Genomic DNA, 18785 nt, shown 5'->3' with positions numbered 1-18785 from the left:
AATATTTCCGGTCATAATATTTCAGGGGTGTATATTCTGCACAAGATTTATTTTTTTTCCCCTGCTACAAAATTTTTTATTTTTTTTCCCCCCTAGATTTTTCTGAAAAAGTAGGGGGGGAAATAGAAAAATATTTAAAGAACTCTATATTTCATTTATTTTATCCCTCCTACCACACATTTTTTTAGTTTTTTTAACCAAGGAGGGGGGCGAAATGGAAAAAATGTTTTCAGTTTTCTTAATTTTTACATTTTTTTTCCCTCCAACCACTTATTTTTTATTTCCCCCCCCCCCCCCCCCCTGAGCAGGGGATCCCATGCAGAATATACATCCCTGTAATATTTCTATGAATTGTTTGTAATTCTGTACCTGTATAGATGTTTTTAATCTTTTTTCATAGACAAACAGAGTTCTAGCAACGTGAAGATTGACACACTGTCGTTCATCCAGTCCTTGTTGTCCACCCATCATCCTACAGCCTTCCATCCACACGCTCATATTCTAGGTAAGGTTTATTGTTGTCCACCCATCATCCTACAGCCTTCCATCCTCATGCTCATATACTAGATAAGGTGGTGCGTGCACCCATGTGGAGAAAAGCGACATTATACCTTAAAGTTTTATAAACATCTGATGTTATTTGATGACTTAGACTTTTGGGACTTTTATTGAATTCTCAATGGTAGATACAGACAAATAGTATCAAAATTTTGTCCATCGATAATTTTAATGTCCGGAAGGTTAATTTTATTTAGGTAGGGTAAAGCGGGGCGATCTCGGTTTTGAGGTGAAGTCGGTATTTTTTTTACCACCTTCATTAAATGATATTTTTCTCCATGTTCTAATCGACCGACAGAAAAAAACATTAAATCAAATTTGTTCCTTATTAAATTGCCTACAAAAAAGTATAAAATGAAATTTTTGTGAGATGAATTTTTAGGGTACTTATTGGGTCTTAAAGCCGGACAACAAAAATTTTTTTTTTCGATTTTTTTGCTTCGGTCGGAAAAACGGTAAGTTGGACAAAAACTGGTAAGAGCTAGAGCTTAGACGTCTTAAGGGGACTTATTAAGAATCTAATAGGCTATCCATTTCCGTTTAAAACTTTAAAAAAGCTTGTATAGTTTTTTCTTAAATCGGCTAAAAGTGAAGCGGGGCGAATTCGGTTTTTTCACTTTTTATACTAACTTTTTCAATTTTATATAAAAAAGTGAAATTTGAGAAAAAAAGTCAAATTTCTCGTACTTAGAAAAAATTTATTTTTTTTTGTAGAAAAAATTGTCCGATCTTCATAATTTTTTTTGAGAATGCTCTTTATTACATTTAGCAACTTTAACCTTTAGGGCATGCTGTAATTAAATCAATATGTCATAGGTTTTTTGAAGCTGGAAAATCGACCACAGATTTTGCCAAACTTTTCTCTTTTTTTCAACTTGATTTTTTAGGAAATTTTGCTAATAGAACTAATTTTTTTTTGGCCAAATCTATTCAAAATTGCCTGAATTTTAAGGATCAGGCCTTTAAAGTCATAAAAAGTTATTTTTTCTAGTAGTATTTTTATGATTTTTATCAAAAAAATTTTCGAAAAAAAAAGTCAAATTTCGCGTACTTCGGAAAAATTATTTTTTTTGGTAGAAAAAATTGACCTATCTTAATAAATTTTTTTGTGCATACTCTTTATTACATTTAGCAACTTTTACCTTTTAGGCATGCTGTAATAAAATCAATACGTCATCGATTTTTCGAAGCTTGAAAATGCCCTACCGACTTCGCCTCAAGGCGGGGCGAAGTCGGTGCCGTTTTAGAGATCAATTTTGACAAACTTCCCAAAGTCCTAGGTTTACGTCCTTTTAGGACCTGATCGACTTTTCCGAGATCTTTCTACTGGTCTTGGTCCCATTTTAAAAAAATAATTTTTACGATTTGCAGGTTCAAAAAACCGAAAAAAACACCGAGTTCGCCCCGCTTTACCCTATTAAAACTTGTTTATTAATTTAAATCGTTTAACTATTAGAATAAAAAAATTATTACTTAAGAATATTTTATATCCAAATAAAGCCAACTAATGCGATAATTTAATCATTATGATTTTCAATATTTAAATTAAATATGTATAGGGAGTTTGACAATTTAGAAGAGGAGAATAGATTAGATTTAGATTAACTGTCGTCATTTTGACTAAATACTTAATGTTTTTACAGTTTAATCATGTGATTTACTTTTCTCCTTTGGGTAGAATGATTGCTTCGCATATGTTACATTGTTATTTAATCTAAAATATTTGAATAATTTAGTACCGGCTGTTATTGGCACTGTTGGGGATTCTTTCTACAAAATTTCCAGTGAAGCCCTGCTGGTCCTACAGATCTTAGTGAAGATCCTGCGACCTCTGGACTCGCATCCAACTAACTTTGACTTTACCAAGTACACCACACCCATCTATCAGTGCTGTTTTGTCAGGTATTATTCTTGAACACAATTAAAAGGATGTTTGTCTGTCTGTGTGTTTGTACCGAAGGATCTCACTTAGCGCCGCTGGACCGATTTGGTTATCTTTATTAGTGTAGGTGTAGGGAATGTTTAAGATATTATGGGAGAGGATACCTCGACCCACTAAATAGAAATCGTACCCGGAAAAAAATCTTCCTCAAACTATAAAAAAAATCTTTTTAAAACTAAAATGTAAAGAGTTCGACCATTTCCTTTCCCTAAAGCGGTCCTAGAGGTCCCTTGGGGCGTGCCCGCTAGTATAAACTATAAAAAGGATGTTTACTGTATGTCTGCTAATAACCACGAATACTTCTGGACAGAACATTCCATTATGATGTATAGAGAAGTGTTACATTAGTCCAAGCAAGGTTTTAGGCAATTTTGTAGAGGCACTGGTAAATTATCTGATAACAAAATTAAACCTTAGGGTTATCCCCACCCCCCAAAAAAATTCCTACACCCAATTTTTTTTATAACAAATACAAATTACAACAAAAATATCTATTTTATATTTGAAAATGGTAAATACTGGGTGTTAGACGTTTATTTTATGCTCATTTCTTATTTAATATTAATTTTTGTTTTATTAATTTTTAAAAGGTTGAGAGCCCAAGATATTGACCAAGAAGTGAAGGAGAGAGCCATCTCCTGCATGGGACAAATAATTGCACATCTTGGTGACAGCCTGCAGGCAGAACTGCCCAGCTGTCTACCCATGTTCCTGGACAGGCTGAAGAATGAGATCTTGCGGTTGACCACCGTCAAGGCTATGACATCAATCTCGAATTCTCCGTTGAAAATTGACCTGCGGGTCATCCTGCCAGAAACTCTTCCCGTCCTGTCCAGTTTTCTCAGGTATAGATTGATTGGAAAATGGATAGACAGATAAACCTACAAGTTAATATATAAATTGTAATTTTTACATTACAGAATCATCTTATTACATAAGGACCTTTGTTACAATTGTTCATATTCGTCTTTTTATTTTAGGAAAAATCAGAGGGCCTTGAAGCTGAGCACACTATCCCTCCTTGATTCTCTGTGCAGAAACTATAGCAATGTTATCAGGTAAGGTTTTTTTATGATTTTGTTACTTTTTACAAGGCATTTTATTATCAATCCACTAGAACTTTACATCGAAGCTCTTAAACCATAAATAGCACAAAAATGTTATTAATGTTTTTAAAATTAGAACTTATTATTCCTCTTGTATAAGTTGCATTGTTTTACTAAGTAGTAATCAATCAAGTTTTGTGCTTGAATACACCCATCTACCTATTCAGTGATGAAATGTTGGTGACCGTGTTGAGTGAACTGGCCCCGTTGGTGAACGAGACTGACCTGCACATTGCCCAGCTGACCCTGACCTTGATGACGTCAGTGGTGGCCACTCATCCCACTTCTATTCAGTACATCAGCAAATCTTCCCTTCCTCAGGTGCGTAAATATACTGAAATTTTAATGTGAGATGAATCATGAGCATGAATCACAACACACTCTTTTTAATTAGATGAAACAATGGACGATGAATTGACATACATTTTCTCCAACGATAAAAATAAAAATTATTAGTTGAAAAGATTTAACGCTGCTAGTTGGAACTAACTATTTAAAAATAAAGAAAAGTATCCAATGTTATTAAGCAATGCACAAGAGAAATTATTTATAAACTTTAAAGCGCCAGAATGACTTACAGTCTAATGTCTAATCATAAGAATTAATTCTCGGGAAAAAAGTACTAATGTTTGCTTAACATTCAACAATACAAATTGACAGGTAATCTTACAATTTTTCTAGGAGATTCATCCAAATCATTATTTTAGGTTCTGAAACTTGCAGAATCCCCACTTCTCCAGGGCGGTGCTTTGGCCTCCATGTTGGAATTTTTCAGGTAACCCCAATCCTATTATATTATATAAAATCTCGATATAAACTGAGCCAATCGAGTTCCTTATTTTAGAGGAGCATTGCATCGGTCCAGGGAAGGTTTAATGTTATTTTAATTTTAAATTGGAGTTTTTTTTAATTCTATGGCAAAAAATCACACTTTAAATATTCTATTAATAAAGAGAACTTTGTAAAAGTTCCCTTTTCTTTTTTTACTGCTTTTACTGATAAATATTATTTTTCAGAATTCTTGTAGCTGCTAACTCCCAAGTCCTGCCCTATTCGGATCTACTCAATAAGCTGGTTAATCAGGTGAGGATAATTTTTCTTACGCTTACATATCGAATTGAATGTTAAATTTCAATCCATCGACTATTTCATGATCATTGGTCATGATGCGTGCATTACTAAACAGACAACCAATCCTTTGATTATTCGAATATGTCTGAATGTTGAAAATGGCATTGTAATTGTATATCAGTAGATGATATCTTTTACCGTACGTTATTAGAATGACACAGTCCTTATTCTTTCTGACACAAACTAAGTTTTTACCTAGGTTTTTAAGATGCATTACAGAATCTTTTTGTTTAAAAGTTGTCTCTCAAATTGAAATATTACAAAGATAAGTGTTAGAAAAAGCTTTAAATTTCTTATAAAAATGTGTATAATAAATGTATATATTAAGCAGACATCTTATTTAAAGCGTTGCTTTTCAAAAACAAGGCTTACCGTTGACCATTTAGATACCTCTTGATGACCTTTACTGTACCGTTTAGGCTTACCAGTACTTGACCATTTATGGCCTGTTTTAATTTTAATTAGGTGATGGGTAGCTGCGGCGTGAACGTGCACAAGCAGGGCCGGGCCAACATAGCCAAGTGTGTCGCCAGTCTTGTCAGTAATAATACCACTCAGGAATATAATATATGGATGAATTGATAAAAAAAAGCTTAAACAACAAAACCTTAAATATTTTTTATCTAAGAAGCATATAGTTCTAACCTTTTCCATTTATTCCATAAAAAATGCAGTGTTGCGGATCCGCATTGATTGTATGCGGATCCGGATCCTCCAAATTTGGTCAGTGCCGATCCGGATCCTTGACAATAAAAATAAAATCACCAAATTTTTCAAAAAATATTTATTCTTTAATCTCGAAGAGGAAAGAGTGTGGGAGTGAATCAGCTGATCTTAACAAGGTTACCAGATATTTCAAAATTTGTAAGTGACTAGGTATTTTATATAAATTTAGGTAGAGTTTTCCATAAATTTATACCCCAGGATCCGGATCCTTGGACTCAAAAAATGCGGATCCTTGCGGATCCCGATTCGGATCCGCAACACTGAAAAAATGTATTGCTTATAAGTCATTTGTATGACTCTAAGGATCTCCAAAACAGAGGTTCTAAAAAGAAGTTTATGTATTTAAAGTGCCCTACGCTTTGAGCAATGCATGGCTTGGATTGACATTAGGGTGTAAATTAAACTGTTTTATAACTTATATAACACATTATCTCATTCGTTGGTTTAAAAGTTTTGGGTTGATTAGCTTCTACAACCCAGAAGTATTGTTGATTATTTTGTTTCATGAAACAAAAAAATAGCTTTAATTCTATCCTTATATCTTTCAAACAAAACAGGCTGTTACTGTAGTTAATCAGTTCCTACAGGGTATTCCAAATCAACCAGATTATGCCCTCACCTTCTCCCTGCTAGCTATAGGTAAATGTTTTTACGGTTTTCCAAAATTTAACTTTGTTTACAAGAGTTTTTTAAATAGTCAATTTATGCCCTACACATTTTTTTAAGGATGTTAGTAGGATGAAGAATGATATTCCAAATAGGGTTAGTTATAATTGATTTGAGGCTAGTAAACTAGCTTTACAGGACTATTTGGGGGGTTCCAAATACAACTTGTTCTATTCTAGCCCTTTCTCATGCTCACTGTGTGTGTAAAAGGGTATTCCAATAATTACTCAATTTTGTTAGCTCAAAGACGATAGGTATTTTTTGATCATTTTATGGTTATTTCAAAAGGTTTTTATCACAGCATTAGTTTTTGTTTATTTTTGTAGGATACTACCTAAGGTTTTAAGTAGTGATGGGAATCCGGATCCGGAATCCGCCCAATTTTCGGCCAATTTTGGAATCCGAATCCGGATCCGGAATCCGTATTTTATAGCGGATTCCGGATTCTAAATTGGTAGGCTAAAATTACCGTCTTGAGTTTTTTCTTACAACTCCCTCTTAAATTTTTTCTCTACATAACAAATTTTAATAATTACTAATGTAATGTAAATGTTTTAGTTATGCTGGAAGTCAACACTTTAAACAAATCAAGGCTTCAACCAAGTAACATAGTGATAAATTAACGAAAAAAGCTATCCCTCTGTGACGGACGGCCTTTTTAAATACTGCTAGAATCCGGAATCCGAATCCGGAATCCGCAAAAAATAAGAATCCGGAATCCGCAAGAATCCGTCACTTTTTTTGACGGATTCTTTCAGAATCCGGAATCCGAATCCAGCCCAAAAATTCGACGGATTCCCATCCCTAGTTTTAAGGCATAATGTTTGTATCATATTCAAACAAAATTAACATTTATTGTTGCGTCTCTGAATTAACCTTGTTTAGGTGAAATTGGACGCAAGGCAGATCTAAGTAAAATCCCCGCGCTGAAACCAGCAATTTTAAATTCTTTCGCCCACACCACAGAGGAAGTGAAGTCTGCTGCCAGTTATGCCTTGGGCAACATTGCCCTTGGCAATCTACAGGTATAGAATTGAATATGTAAAGCGTTACAAAGTCAGGCACAGATGCATACATACAGAAACGGTTTCTTCATCTAACAACTCTCTACATTGAAAACATAGACCTTGTTACATTAAAGATATTCAGTGAGATGCTTTCAAGGCGACCAATTTTCCTCGTATCGATGTCACTTTCGCCCTTCTGGTGGGAGCTGGGTGAGAGATAGACCCTAAGTCCGTTGTAGTTTTCTCTTTGTTATGCCAATAGCTTTTATAGACATCTTAACCTACAAGATTGGTCTACTGCAGCTCTTCTTAGTGACTCAGCAAAGTCAAAACTTGGATTTAGCGTTTGGTCACCTTGATAGCATCCCACTGTAGATACTAGGTCTGAACAATATTTTAGTCAAGTAAGATTTAGTCTTTAGATTACTGATCAATAAAAATAAATCAAAAGACAGAAAGAGAATTAGATTGATTAAAAGAAATATGTTATAGTAGAAATACAATAAGTTGTAAAAAATAGACAGAAAAACTAATTTATTAAATGTAGTTGGATACTTAAAGTTTAATTGTCAAAAAAAAACTTTGATAATACCTTTAATTTCAGGAATACCTCCCCTTTATTCTTACTGAGATAGAGTCTACCCCCCGCCTCCAATATTTGTTGTTGCACTCCCTAAAAGAAATTATTTCTGGACAAAGTGCCAGCCCTACTGGCGTACAGGTAGATATTTTTCAGTATGGCTTCGAAACCGATTTAAATCCGTCAGATTAGAACAAACCGGTTCTCAGTCATTCTAAAAAAATTATGTTTAGCATCGTATTATATCCAGTTTTATTAAAAATAGGTAAAATAATAAAAACAAAACCAATTTTTTAGCCCGTGCCTTTGGCATCTCTCCCTTTTTTTCCTTCTCTAACTCTTACGGTACTAGAAACAGTAAAGATACAGTAATAAGAGGCGAATGCCAAGTGGATTCCATTAATATATGCATTAAATCAGAAACACATTGTTTTTCACTTTCTTCCTGGTGTTTTCTACAAATATACCCTGCTAATCGTCCTTGTTTGTTGTTTAGATTTTGAACCAGTATATTCCAAGTATTTGGGATCAGCTGTTTAAACACACAGAATGCGATGAAGAAGGAACAAGGTAAGATAATGTTTGTTGGTGCTTTTCAAGAGAGTGCCTAGTGAGTATATACCCTTCCCAATTAAAAAAATAATAATGATAAGGGGAATAATTTGCGTCATTTATAACACCGCCAGTTTTTGTATTGTTACTGTTAGTCAGACTTGAACATTGAAGCCAGTTAGGTCTTCCTGACAAAGATCATGCAATGAAAGTCCGGCTTGTTAAGTATAGGGTTATTGGCGACATGCTCATGCATTCATTATCCAGGCTTTGACTGTTGTTTTTTTTATATCTTGCCTTTTTATTTCGGGTTTTGGCTTTGTATTTGTTCATTTGTCAGTTTTTCTGCCAAAATATTTTCCTGAAAGAAAAATCATGTAATTAACTTATATGCTTCTATGTCAGTTGCTTAACAAGCCAAAATTATTTATGGTTGTAGATTTGAAGCAGTCAAAATTAAAAAAATGCTTGTTTTCTAATGGGTGTCACTCATTTAATGAATTCTGGTTACTATGCATAGTTTACCAGATTTAAATATTTAACCTTAAAGTTAAAATTATCTGAAATATGATTAAAAGTTAGATAAGATTATTTTAAAAATACTTTAAATGTTGAAGTTGAGTAAAGTTATGGAAAAGTTGGAAATGATGATTTTAATTGGATCCATATATTCTGGATTTAAATCATCCTATCTTTCATACGTATATAGTTTTATATCTTTTTAAATAGCGAATAATACATTTTCAAAGAATATTTGATCTTGAGAAAAAATATTTCGCATTTAACTTTTTTTCTTATTTAAAAAAACCTCTTTCAAATCAGATTTAAATTGGCTGAAAGGTGATTAACTAAAAGAATTAGACGTATAGAAGAATACTTAAACACATTTAACTAGTTAAATAATCCCTTTTTCATTATTTGAAATACTAGATTGGAATCGTCAAATGCTTTACTTAAATCTAAAATACACTTGTGAAACATTGTTGAGATCCTGTTATCCACCGAACCGTTGGAGTCTTGACATAGGTCCTTTAATGGGTTAAGGCTATTTAAAAAATAAGTGTTTGGAAGGATTTTTAGGGCTATTTTCTGCAATCGACTACGGATATTTACAGGACAGTTTTTTATTCTCTTGCCATCAAAGAAAGATCAAGCCTATGATTGTCAATTGCCATTCTTTGATCTTTTCTTTAAAACCGGTTTTAATCCTTGGTAATTTGGTACATTCAAAACTATGAATGAAGAAAATGCATTGGCTAACCAAATTACTTGAAACCTTATCTTATCGTTTACGGAAATTTAAATTATTATATTAAAGGTTTTCTCATAAGCTATACTTAAGATAACATTTTGTTTGAGGCTAAAATTTTTGGGATAGGTATACTTATTAATGAAACCATTACAATACCTGAAAAAAATAAGGGTGGGGGTTTGTAACATAAAGGGGTAGTTTCACGAAAGGCATTTGGACTTAATTTTGTAAACCGCATATTTTTTCCTGGTTAATTGGTAAAACTACATTTATACATTATATTTCAATTTTCTACCACGTAGTTTTAAAATGTCAAGACTTTAAAATCGTCTTTTTAAATTGCATATATCACAAAAAGACAATTTTCAAGTCTTGATATTTTCAAAACTACGTGGTAGAAAATTGAAATTATTTCAAATATGTAACATATAAATATAGTTAAACCCATTAAATAGCAAAAAATATGCAGTTCACTAAATTAAGTTCAAATGCATTTCGTGAAACCACCCCTTTAGACGGATAACATTTCTTTCCTATATAAAATCATATTATATAAATAAAAAAGCTATTCTAGCTACAAGAAGCTAAAAAACATTTGCACAAAAAAAAACGCGGAGTTCTTCCCTCATTTTTTGGAACATATCTTAAGATATCTAAGAAAATTTGTCTGTAACTTATTTTAAAAGTAATTTAATGATATTTGGGGTGTAATGTCTTAAAAATTGCACATATATTATAAAAAATGAAAAAAAAGAGTTGACTAATATTGAGAAGAAAATTACAAGATTTATCCTACTTTGTTAAGTAAGGACATATAGCTTAGTGTTCAAATAATTGCGCAAAAAAATATCTTAAAATTATATTCATAAGAATACAGTAACATTTTTACCCAACAATGAATATATAGAAACGTTGCTTATAGAATTCCATGCTTGGATTTGTTTGTCCTACTATTGGCTTCGCCCCTAGCATCTAGGGGAGTTAGAAGTCGAATAAGAAGAGAGTGGGCAAAAAAAAAAGACTTAAACCACCACAAGAAAAATTTTGAATACAATTACCTTATACATACCACTTAATGGCCTATTTAAAGTTGATCTAGAATGGAAAACTCAATCGGTTTAACAGTTAATGAGATTGTAAAGTACAGACAAAAAACTTGTCTTAAGAATATCTTGGAAAGGGCATCTTTAATATGGAACCAATATTTCATATTAACAAATTACACTTATCAGACAACACACCCTCTCATTGTTTATTCATTGCCTGAAACTCACGTACTCGACAAACTAATAGGTAAAATATAGTCTTAAATGCGACTCTTACATTTGAATTAGCTGAAGAATTTTTCTTTATTGTGTAAGAATGTTTGAACACTCTAGAGTTGTACGTGAATATAATCTGGATCGGCTTTACTGCATTCTTTTCTTAGAGTTGACAAGAATCTATAAAGGCACATAAACAAACATTTTTGTTTTAATTCAGCTTTGAATTAGTGTAAAATGATGTAAAGAACAAAAAACTTTTCTTAATAATGTTAATGCTTGATTAATCCTTGTTTGATTTACTATGAACCAATAAAACAAGAAATATGTTATTTTTGGACTTCATACGTAATGGAAAAGCACTTTGTATTCTAATTTTTTAAATTTTTCTTTCGGGTAATTTATTTGAAAAGGGGGAGTTATCAACGAATTTTATTTTTTAATAAGATGCTGAAGAAATTCAAGACTTTTTTCTCTTTGGAGATTTATGGTACCCGCTTCTTAATAGTGATAAACATTTCCGTGACCTGCAAGGAGTTTCACTGAAAAGAAAAACACTATTTACCTTCGGTACAGAGAAACAAGCAGGCAATATATAAATAGATATCCTGTTGCTATAATAAACTAGCGGCTACGTCCCTAGAGGCCTGTAGGGACACGTAAAATTGTTTCTTTTCAATCTATTTTAAAATCAGCTACTTGCCAAAAATAATTGTTTCGCCGATAGACGGTGTTAGTTATGTTTTTAGCTAATTGCAAACATGTCCGCAGGGCTGTGTTTATTATTTTTTTTATTTTGTCAATTTCTCTTGGGAGGGTGGTGGTACCCTCCTTAAAAATAATTATAAACCTTCCCGGGACCTATGAGAAGCTACCCTGTTAAGGAGAACACGATCGGTTTGGCGGTTAGCGAGATCCTTCAGTTCAAACAAACATACAGACAGACATCGTTCTTTGTATTATAGATATGAAACAATTCAATGAAATTCTGGCACAAGTCGCCGGCCAAAACAAATACTTTGCAGGAATTTATACACAATTTATTCATATCCAATTGTGTTAAAAGCCCCAGGAATATCTGAGAAATAAACTAATATAGATATGGATTTAAAGGCTATGAATATAAATAAAAATAAGATCTTTTTATAAAGGAAACGAACTTAAACTTTAGGATAAAAAACTTTAGCAGGTGATTAAATCATATTTGCATTTATTATTTAATGTAATGTGCAGACTGTCAGATGAATGTAAAACATAAAAAGTAGATACTTATTGGTCATTCACAAAAAGTTTCGAAACATTTCACATGTAGTAGCTGAGAAAATCTTATTTTGTCCTCTCTTATAGACTTATGGGCCAGCTAACAAACCGATGAACAAAGTCAATTACAAAGCATATGTTCGTTGAGGAAGAAAATTTCAACAGTCTTATTTAAGATGGGTGAATTACATTTTATACCATATAGAAATACTAAGGCTTCATAGTATTACGACAGACTAACGGATTGAGTGAGTAATACAGATTATTTTCACTGGTTAATGGAATCATCACCAAAAAATGCTGCCTTTAATATTAAAATAATTCATATGTCTAATAATATAAAACAAAACGTGTTTACTGAATTAAACTGATACTGCTTGTAACGTTTTAAGATTTTAAATGGTTTAACTTAAAGAAGATAGAAATGGGGGGAGGGGTGGAAATTTAGCCTCATGTTTATGAGTTTTATACAACTAACTTTTAAAGAGGTGAATATTCTTCAATAATGAAATTTGAGGTGTGAAGGAAGTTGTAAATTTTTGGTAGAAAAATGGGTTGTAGATTAAATCACATTTAAATTGGCTCTGTTACAGTTTGATAATTATTTCTCGCATCGTATTATAAACGGCTTTACGCGGATATAGAATGTACAATTATAAGATTAAAACCAGTCTTTTAGCCCTGAGGTGCCGAAGGCACGGGCTAAAAAATTGGTTTTAAATTTATGATTGTACATTTTTATATTCGTAGAAAGCTGGATTTAATACGATGCTAGACATAGTTTTTTCGTATGGATGAGAACCGGTTCCTATCCACCGGATTCGAATGTTACGTATGTCTATAAATGATAAAAAGGAGAGTATAATACCCCTGAAAATAGGGAATCAGTCGATTTAGTTTAATTGCACAGTTAATGTGGTGTGAATAAGAAAAGAGTTTGTGTGCTTCCACTTCTTTATATACTTACATACCAGAGAGAGAGGGGACAATGATCTGTTTATTACACTAGTCCCCCAAAGTCATATTATAACGTTTTCTTATTCGTTGGCTTAACAACTTTGGGGAATACGGTGAAATTTGATTGGTTGGGTAATTAGATTGAGTGTTCAAACGTTTCAACCACAAATTTCAATCTACAAAAAGGGTGATTTTGTTTGTGTATTCATTGGGGATGTTCATCAATTTATCAGCTATTGTCTTATCCCTTTAGATCCCAGCATATATACACATACAATACGTGTTTTGTAGAGGGGAGTTATGTCAATTAGACCACTGATATTTTACCTTTATAGTGTAATCTGCCATTTGTTAAGAATTTTATTGTGAAAGTGTTATGTACCTTAACATACACATAAAATAGGTAGGTTTTCTATGAGTGGAGCAAGTAGATTACTGAGATTTTACATTTCTTATGTAAACTGTCATTTGTCAAGAATTGTTTAGTGAAAATTGACCAATAAAACTATTTGTCTATAAAAATTAAATTTAGATCTAATTTACAGGTATTTCAGCTGAAGGTATTAAAGCAGTGTGACTATTCTCTTTTACATAAATTAGTTTGATAACCTTCAAAAATTTAGCTCTTGCCATCTCATTCTTGAAGTTTTAGTTAAATGTTGTTGCATTGTCTAGTACCTGGTTAGGGTAGTGCGGGGTTAATGCGGTAGGGGGGTCTAATTCCGGTCACTCGACCAACTTTTTTAAAACCGTTTTTTAACGGTGTTTTAAACGTTTGCGAGAGATCTTCAGAAAAGCAAAGTTGTAGTTTATTGCATATACTTTCATTTCTTTCATTTCTTTCAAATTTTTGTCAGATCACTCCTTCTATGATTTTTTTGCCCTCAAAAAGTTGCAAAAAATTTGCAAAAAAAAAATTTCAAAATAGGCCATGTTCAATCTAAAATTGTGAAAAAATGGTAAGTCCTATCGACCCCCAGGTTTTTGTAAAATGAAAGATATGGCATTCATTTATCGTTTGCAATTGGAGGTGTTGTTCTAACTTGATTTTTTCATAATTTTTTTTTCGTCTCAAAAAAAGGGTCTATTCCGGTCACTTTTTTTACTTTTTTTTATTACTGTATTTATAACTGTATAATACCCTAATGTTTTATTTAGGTGATCTGGAAGCATAAACAACCTAAATGCATGACCTAAGCTTTAATCATTGCCTTGCCTGTTGTGTGATGTACATTACTAGTCATTTTACTGCTTGTATTATGTCATGTTTTGTTGCCTAAGCTTTTCAATTTGTAAAGACATTAAAAATTTTTCAGACACATTTTTATAGTAATGGGAAGAGTATATCACCCAAAGGAACGTCTTAAATATTTTCCTGAAGATGTATCAGCTGCATTGGCTCATGTATGAAGGGGTATGTCTATTAGAAAGACTGCTAGAAGATTTAAAATTCCATATGAAACCCTTGCATCTTTTTCGTATAAGAGGGTGTTCGAGATTTTTGCGCGGTTTGGATTTTTTATGTCAAATCGGCTAGGATTAAGCTAGAAAGGTGTTTAAGGTGTCTATAGAAAGCTCTTTGCATGTCCTAACAAAAACTCCCCAGGATATGGGTTCTATCTCCCAAGATTTAGAGTACATATTCAAGATTTTGCATTTTCAAAATTCCTGTTGCATAAAATGTGTTGAAATATTAGAGTTAGACCCCATATCATTTCGAGTTAATTGTCAGGCATGTAATTTTGCATCTTTAGACACCTTAACCACCCTTGTAGGTCAATCCTAGCCAATTTGAGACAAGAAAAAATGTATCAAAAACTGCTGTCAAAACTGGCAGGATTTTTAAAATTAAAATTTTTTTGGGAAAAAATCACTTTTTTCAAGAAATTCCAAGACCTGCGAATCAGAAATTGCCTCTAATTTATGTATAAAGCTTAAAAAAACCTAATCATATAATAAAAAGTATGATTTTTTAAAAAAAAGTTTGCATGAAAAAAATTGATGTTTTTTTTTTTGCGATTTTACCGAATTTTTTAAAATGGGCAAAATGTGGTCAAAAAATTTTCTGATCTGCATGCGACTAGTACCGTTAGATAGCTAATGACCTCAGCTTTCTACTCATAGTTTAAAATGTTAAAAAAAATATTTTAAGGGCGTGTTCCACCCCCCCAAAGTCAACTGACCGAAATAGCCCCACCGGTGGGGTTATTCCGGTATAGGCCAACCGCCGCCCTTAAAACCGATTTTTGACCGACTTCTAGTTGCGAGATCTTAACGGGACCAAGACAGGCTTCTTTGTTATTGCCATATCTTTCATTTGCACTCTTAAAAACCGGTAAAAGTTTTTGGGAAGTATGTTTTTTTTTTAAGTTGAAGCAAAAAATTGACCGGAATAACCCCGCACTACCCTACTACTGTCCCATGAGAGAATCAACAAATCCATGTTCTTCAGGGATCCGAAGGGATAAGGCAATGGCCGATAAATTGATGTACACTCCCAATGATGAAACTCAAAATTACCCCTACTGTAGATAAAAATTATTGGTTGAAACGTTTGAATTCTCAACTTAATAAACCAACCAATCAAAAATCATTAAATGTCCCCAAAGTTGGTAAGCTTTGGGAACTAGTGTAAAAAACATCCCATTGTCCTCTCTCTCTCTGTATGTTCTTGCAGCATCATGGTCCATTCTCTGATTGTGGATTGTCTTCAATATTTTCCAGCTGGTCCCAGGATAATTCTTATTGTGTGTGTGTGTTTGTGGAGTAGGACTTCTTATGGTAAAGAGTAAAATGCAGGGTAGGAGGTAGAATGTAAATTTCACTTGTCCCCAAAGTTTTAGTTTTATAAACACATTTTCTCCTCTGTTGGTTTAAAAACTTTTGGAACATTTTTTATAATCTTGATAAGGTTCTACATGTAAATCAGCAGTGTCCAATTTTTTTAACCATTAATTTAGTCTACTTTTGGGTTAATTTCAACTAATATGGTGTGAAATCCCTCCTCCTCCTCTGAGTCTCAATTCTTTGAAAACTTACTTAATTGCTGAATTACTTACCTAGCTTGAACAATGTTTTGAAAATTTGCCTAGTTAACAAGGTTCAGAAATTGTATCCACTTATTCTTTAGAAATGTAAATGTAAAGAGAATAATCTTTGTTTAGTGAAGATTAGTTAAAACCCTGGACTCCCTCCCTCTATTTTGTAAGAATAATTAAGATAACATGTAGGATACAAACTCACTAACTTAAGAAAATTCAGGTTTCTAGATTTTTAAAATATCGTCATAAAGGTTTCAAATTGATATGACTTCGACAATATGTCCAAATTAATTATTATAGGTTCTTTTAAGGAAATCTTCTTGAAATTAAGAGTAATAGCTAAACTTAATTAATCAGAGAGGGACAAACTAACATCGCTTTTTATATTAAAAGAATTTTACATTTTACTCTCACAGAGAAGCTTAGCTTGTTACATGGTGTCTAATCATCATAGGATTCGCCGTTTGGACTTTTTGTTTAGTCATCATCATCGCCATTTATCTCTTTTTTTCTTTTAATTGGGCCTCAGTAGAGGCATCATTGAAAGATGATAAATTCTCATCTCTCAGTTCATCCTGGAATTCCCTCCTCCAGGTTGTTTTTGGTCTAACTGGTTTCCTCTTTCCCGTGAAGGGGTTCCAAGTCTAGGCTTGATTGGTTAAGTCATCATGCCCTTTCCTTAGAGTGTGCCCCAACCATCTCCATTTTCTCTGTTTTATTGTAAGTTTGATGTCTGACATATCACTGCGCTCTAAAGGCTCAGCATTTGTAATCTTATTAGGCCAAAAGATCTTGTGGATTTTGTTTAGTAAGACATAAAAAAATATCAACATATTTAAAATTGATGTACGGAGTTTCAGGCAATTAGTATACTGCCTCTATGCTTTTTAAATTGGACCTAATGGTAACAAAAATCCTCTCAGTTTTGAAGGGATTCACGTTTGAACCAACCCTAAAGAGGACTATCCACGAACGAGAGCACGTAATTCTAAATACCTTCTAGCATTGATCTTAAGTATTTTCTTTCAGAATATAATAGGTCACTATTAATTATTAATAAATTGACGAAAAAAATTAGGTTTCACCACTTTAATTTGAAGAAATATTTAAAAATGTCCAGTATTTTTAATCAAAATTCACTCAAACGTTTTGTTGAGTTCAAGGTGTCTTTAGTTGTCCAGGTTGTCAAACTGTAAAAATTAAAAAAAGTCAAAAGAACATTTACTATATCTCATATGTATGTTTAAATTAATGCTAATATGGATTAATTTAAAATCTATATAACACGAGTATTCGCATATGTATCATCAAATATCCATTTTATTAAAAGAATTAGCTTCATAAAAGTTTTCAAAATCAATTAAAATACCTAAAAAAAACATGGTGAAACATATATTTTCTCGTCAATACATTAATAATAAATGGTGAACTATTATATTCTAAAAGAAAATACTTAGGATCAATGCTGGAAGGTACTTAGAATCACGTGCTCTCGTTTGTGGATAGTCCTCTTTAGAATAGTTTGTTTAAAAAAGGCTTAATAAACACTTCAAAAACATAAGTTATATAAGACTTTAAGATAAACTTTCCATTAAGTATTTTGATTTGAATATGAAAAGTTAATGAGTTGGATTCAAGATTCAAGGATACAGGGATGGAAATATTGGACAATCAATTTATCTTCAAATTCTTAAATGCAAAACTCAGACTTTATTGGAAGGGTAGAGAAAATAATCTCTTATTCTATTCATGCTTTTTCCTCAAAGTTCCTAGCCAGCACAGAAGCCCTTAACCCCCTACTCCCCCTCCTCCGTACCCCCCGCCTAAAATAACCAAACCTGATCTAAAGTGACAATCAAACACAAAGAACTCCTCTTAACCCTACTTATATTTTAAAATAAGGGTGAGGTTTCTGTTCTCTACTAGGCACCTAGAGGGAAACAGTTATCCTATATCTCCATCCCTGGCGAGTTCTAATTGACAGGAGGTACAAGTTGTACTCATTCAAAATAAAACTTTTCAACTAAGTTTGAAGCATAATCTTTAAATGTCATTTTAAACTTTTTCCTCTTGAGAAAAGTGTTCATATATTTCATGGAAACAAGCATAACCCATTAGTAATGAAATTTTTATATGAAAAACAATTTGCATCAAAGCATTATCACTAGACACAGTCGAAGTGAGTTTTTTCATTTCGAAAAGCCTATAACTTTTTTTTTATTGAAGCTGGAGGCTTCAAATTTTCAGTGTCGGGCACTTGTGGCAGTCTTTCAGCAGCTATAGCTGTGTATTTCTAGCAGGCTTCCTTTAAGGAAATTTATCAAATCTGAAAATTTTCTTTTCTCAGGGATCTTAAGTGATAAGACACCTATTATAATATAAGGCAAACTTTTTATTTTGTAAATTATTGGTGGAAATTTTGGACATTGTTAGTTTGTACACAAAATTTTTAAACCAACAAATTAGAGATCAAGTTTACAATAACTAGAGGTTACAGTTTTATTTACAGTTTAAACTTTACCTGAGTTTACCATGCTAATTTTCATATAAAAAATATCTCTATGTATCACAGTTTTTACTATATTTTACTGTATTTGCAAAATGGTTCTTGTTTAGTAGTGCTGATTGTATTGTAAATATTATCCCCTCAAGTTCTATTTAAAGATAATGTAAACATGAAAGCAACAAAAAGAAGAAAATACTGACTTAATTATTTTTATCTTTTACAACAAATCTGAGGGAAGA

At 32.5% G+C, this 18785-nt stretch overlaps 1 protein-coding gene across 1 annotated transcript in view; it reads left to right on the top strand.

The window, feature by feature from the left end:
- The window catches only part of Cand1 (Cullin-associated and neddylation-dissociated 1), a 58806-nt gene that overhangs the window by 8315 nt on the left and 31706 nt on the right, over window positions 1-18785 (top strand). Inside the window, exons 17-28 of the mRNA XM_080176265.1 lie at window positions 401-505; window positions 2295-2460; window positions 3091-3345; window positions 3481-3558; window positions 3774-3927; window positions 4314-4381; window positions 4623-4689; window positions 5203-5296; window positions 6022-6102; window positions 7015-7154; window positions 7741-7857; window positions 8213-8286. Of these exons, the coding sequence (XP_080032391.1) occupies window positions 401-505; window positions 2295-2460; window positions 3091-3345; window positions 3481-3558; window positions 3774-3927; window positions 4314-4381; window positions 4623-4689; window positions 5203-5296; window positions 6022-6102; window positions 7015-7154; window positions 7741-7857; window positions 8213-8286 (1399 nt within the window). The remainder of the gene's footprint in view (window positions 1-400; window positions 506-2294; window positions 2461-3090; window positions 3346-3480; window positions 3559-3773; window positions 3928-4313; window positions 4382-4622; window positions 4690-5202; window positions 5297-6021; window positions 6103-7014; window positions 7155-7740; window positions 7858-8212; window positions 8287-18785) is intronic.

The sequence above is a fragment of the Acartia tonsa genome, chromosome 11 (genome assembly GCF_053477335.1).
Source record: "Acartia tonsa isolate MP-2025a chromosome 11, ASM5347733v1, whole genome shotgun sequence".
In the NCBI taxonomy this organism is placed as follows: domain Eukaryota; kingdom Metazoa; phylum Arthropoda; class Copepoda; order Calanoida; family Acartiidae; genus Acartia; species Acartia tonsa.
Note: the sequence above shows the minus strand (reverse complement) of the source record. Positions and strands in the feature narration are given on the sequence as shown.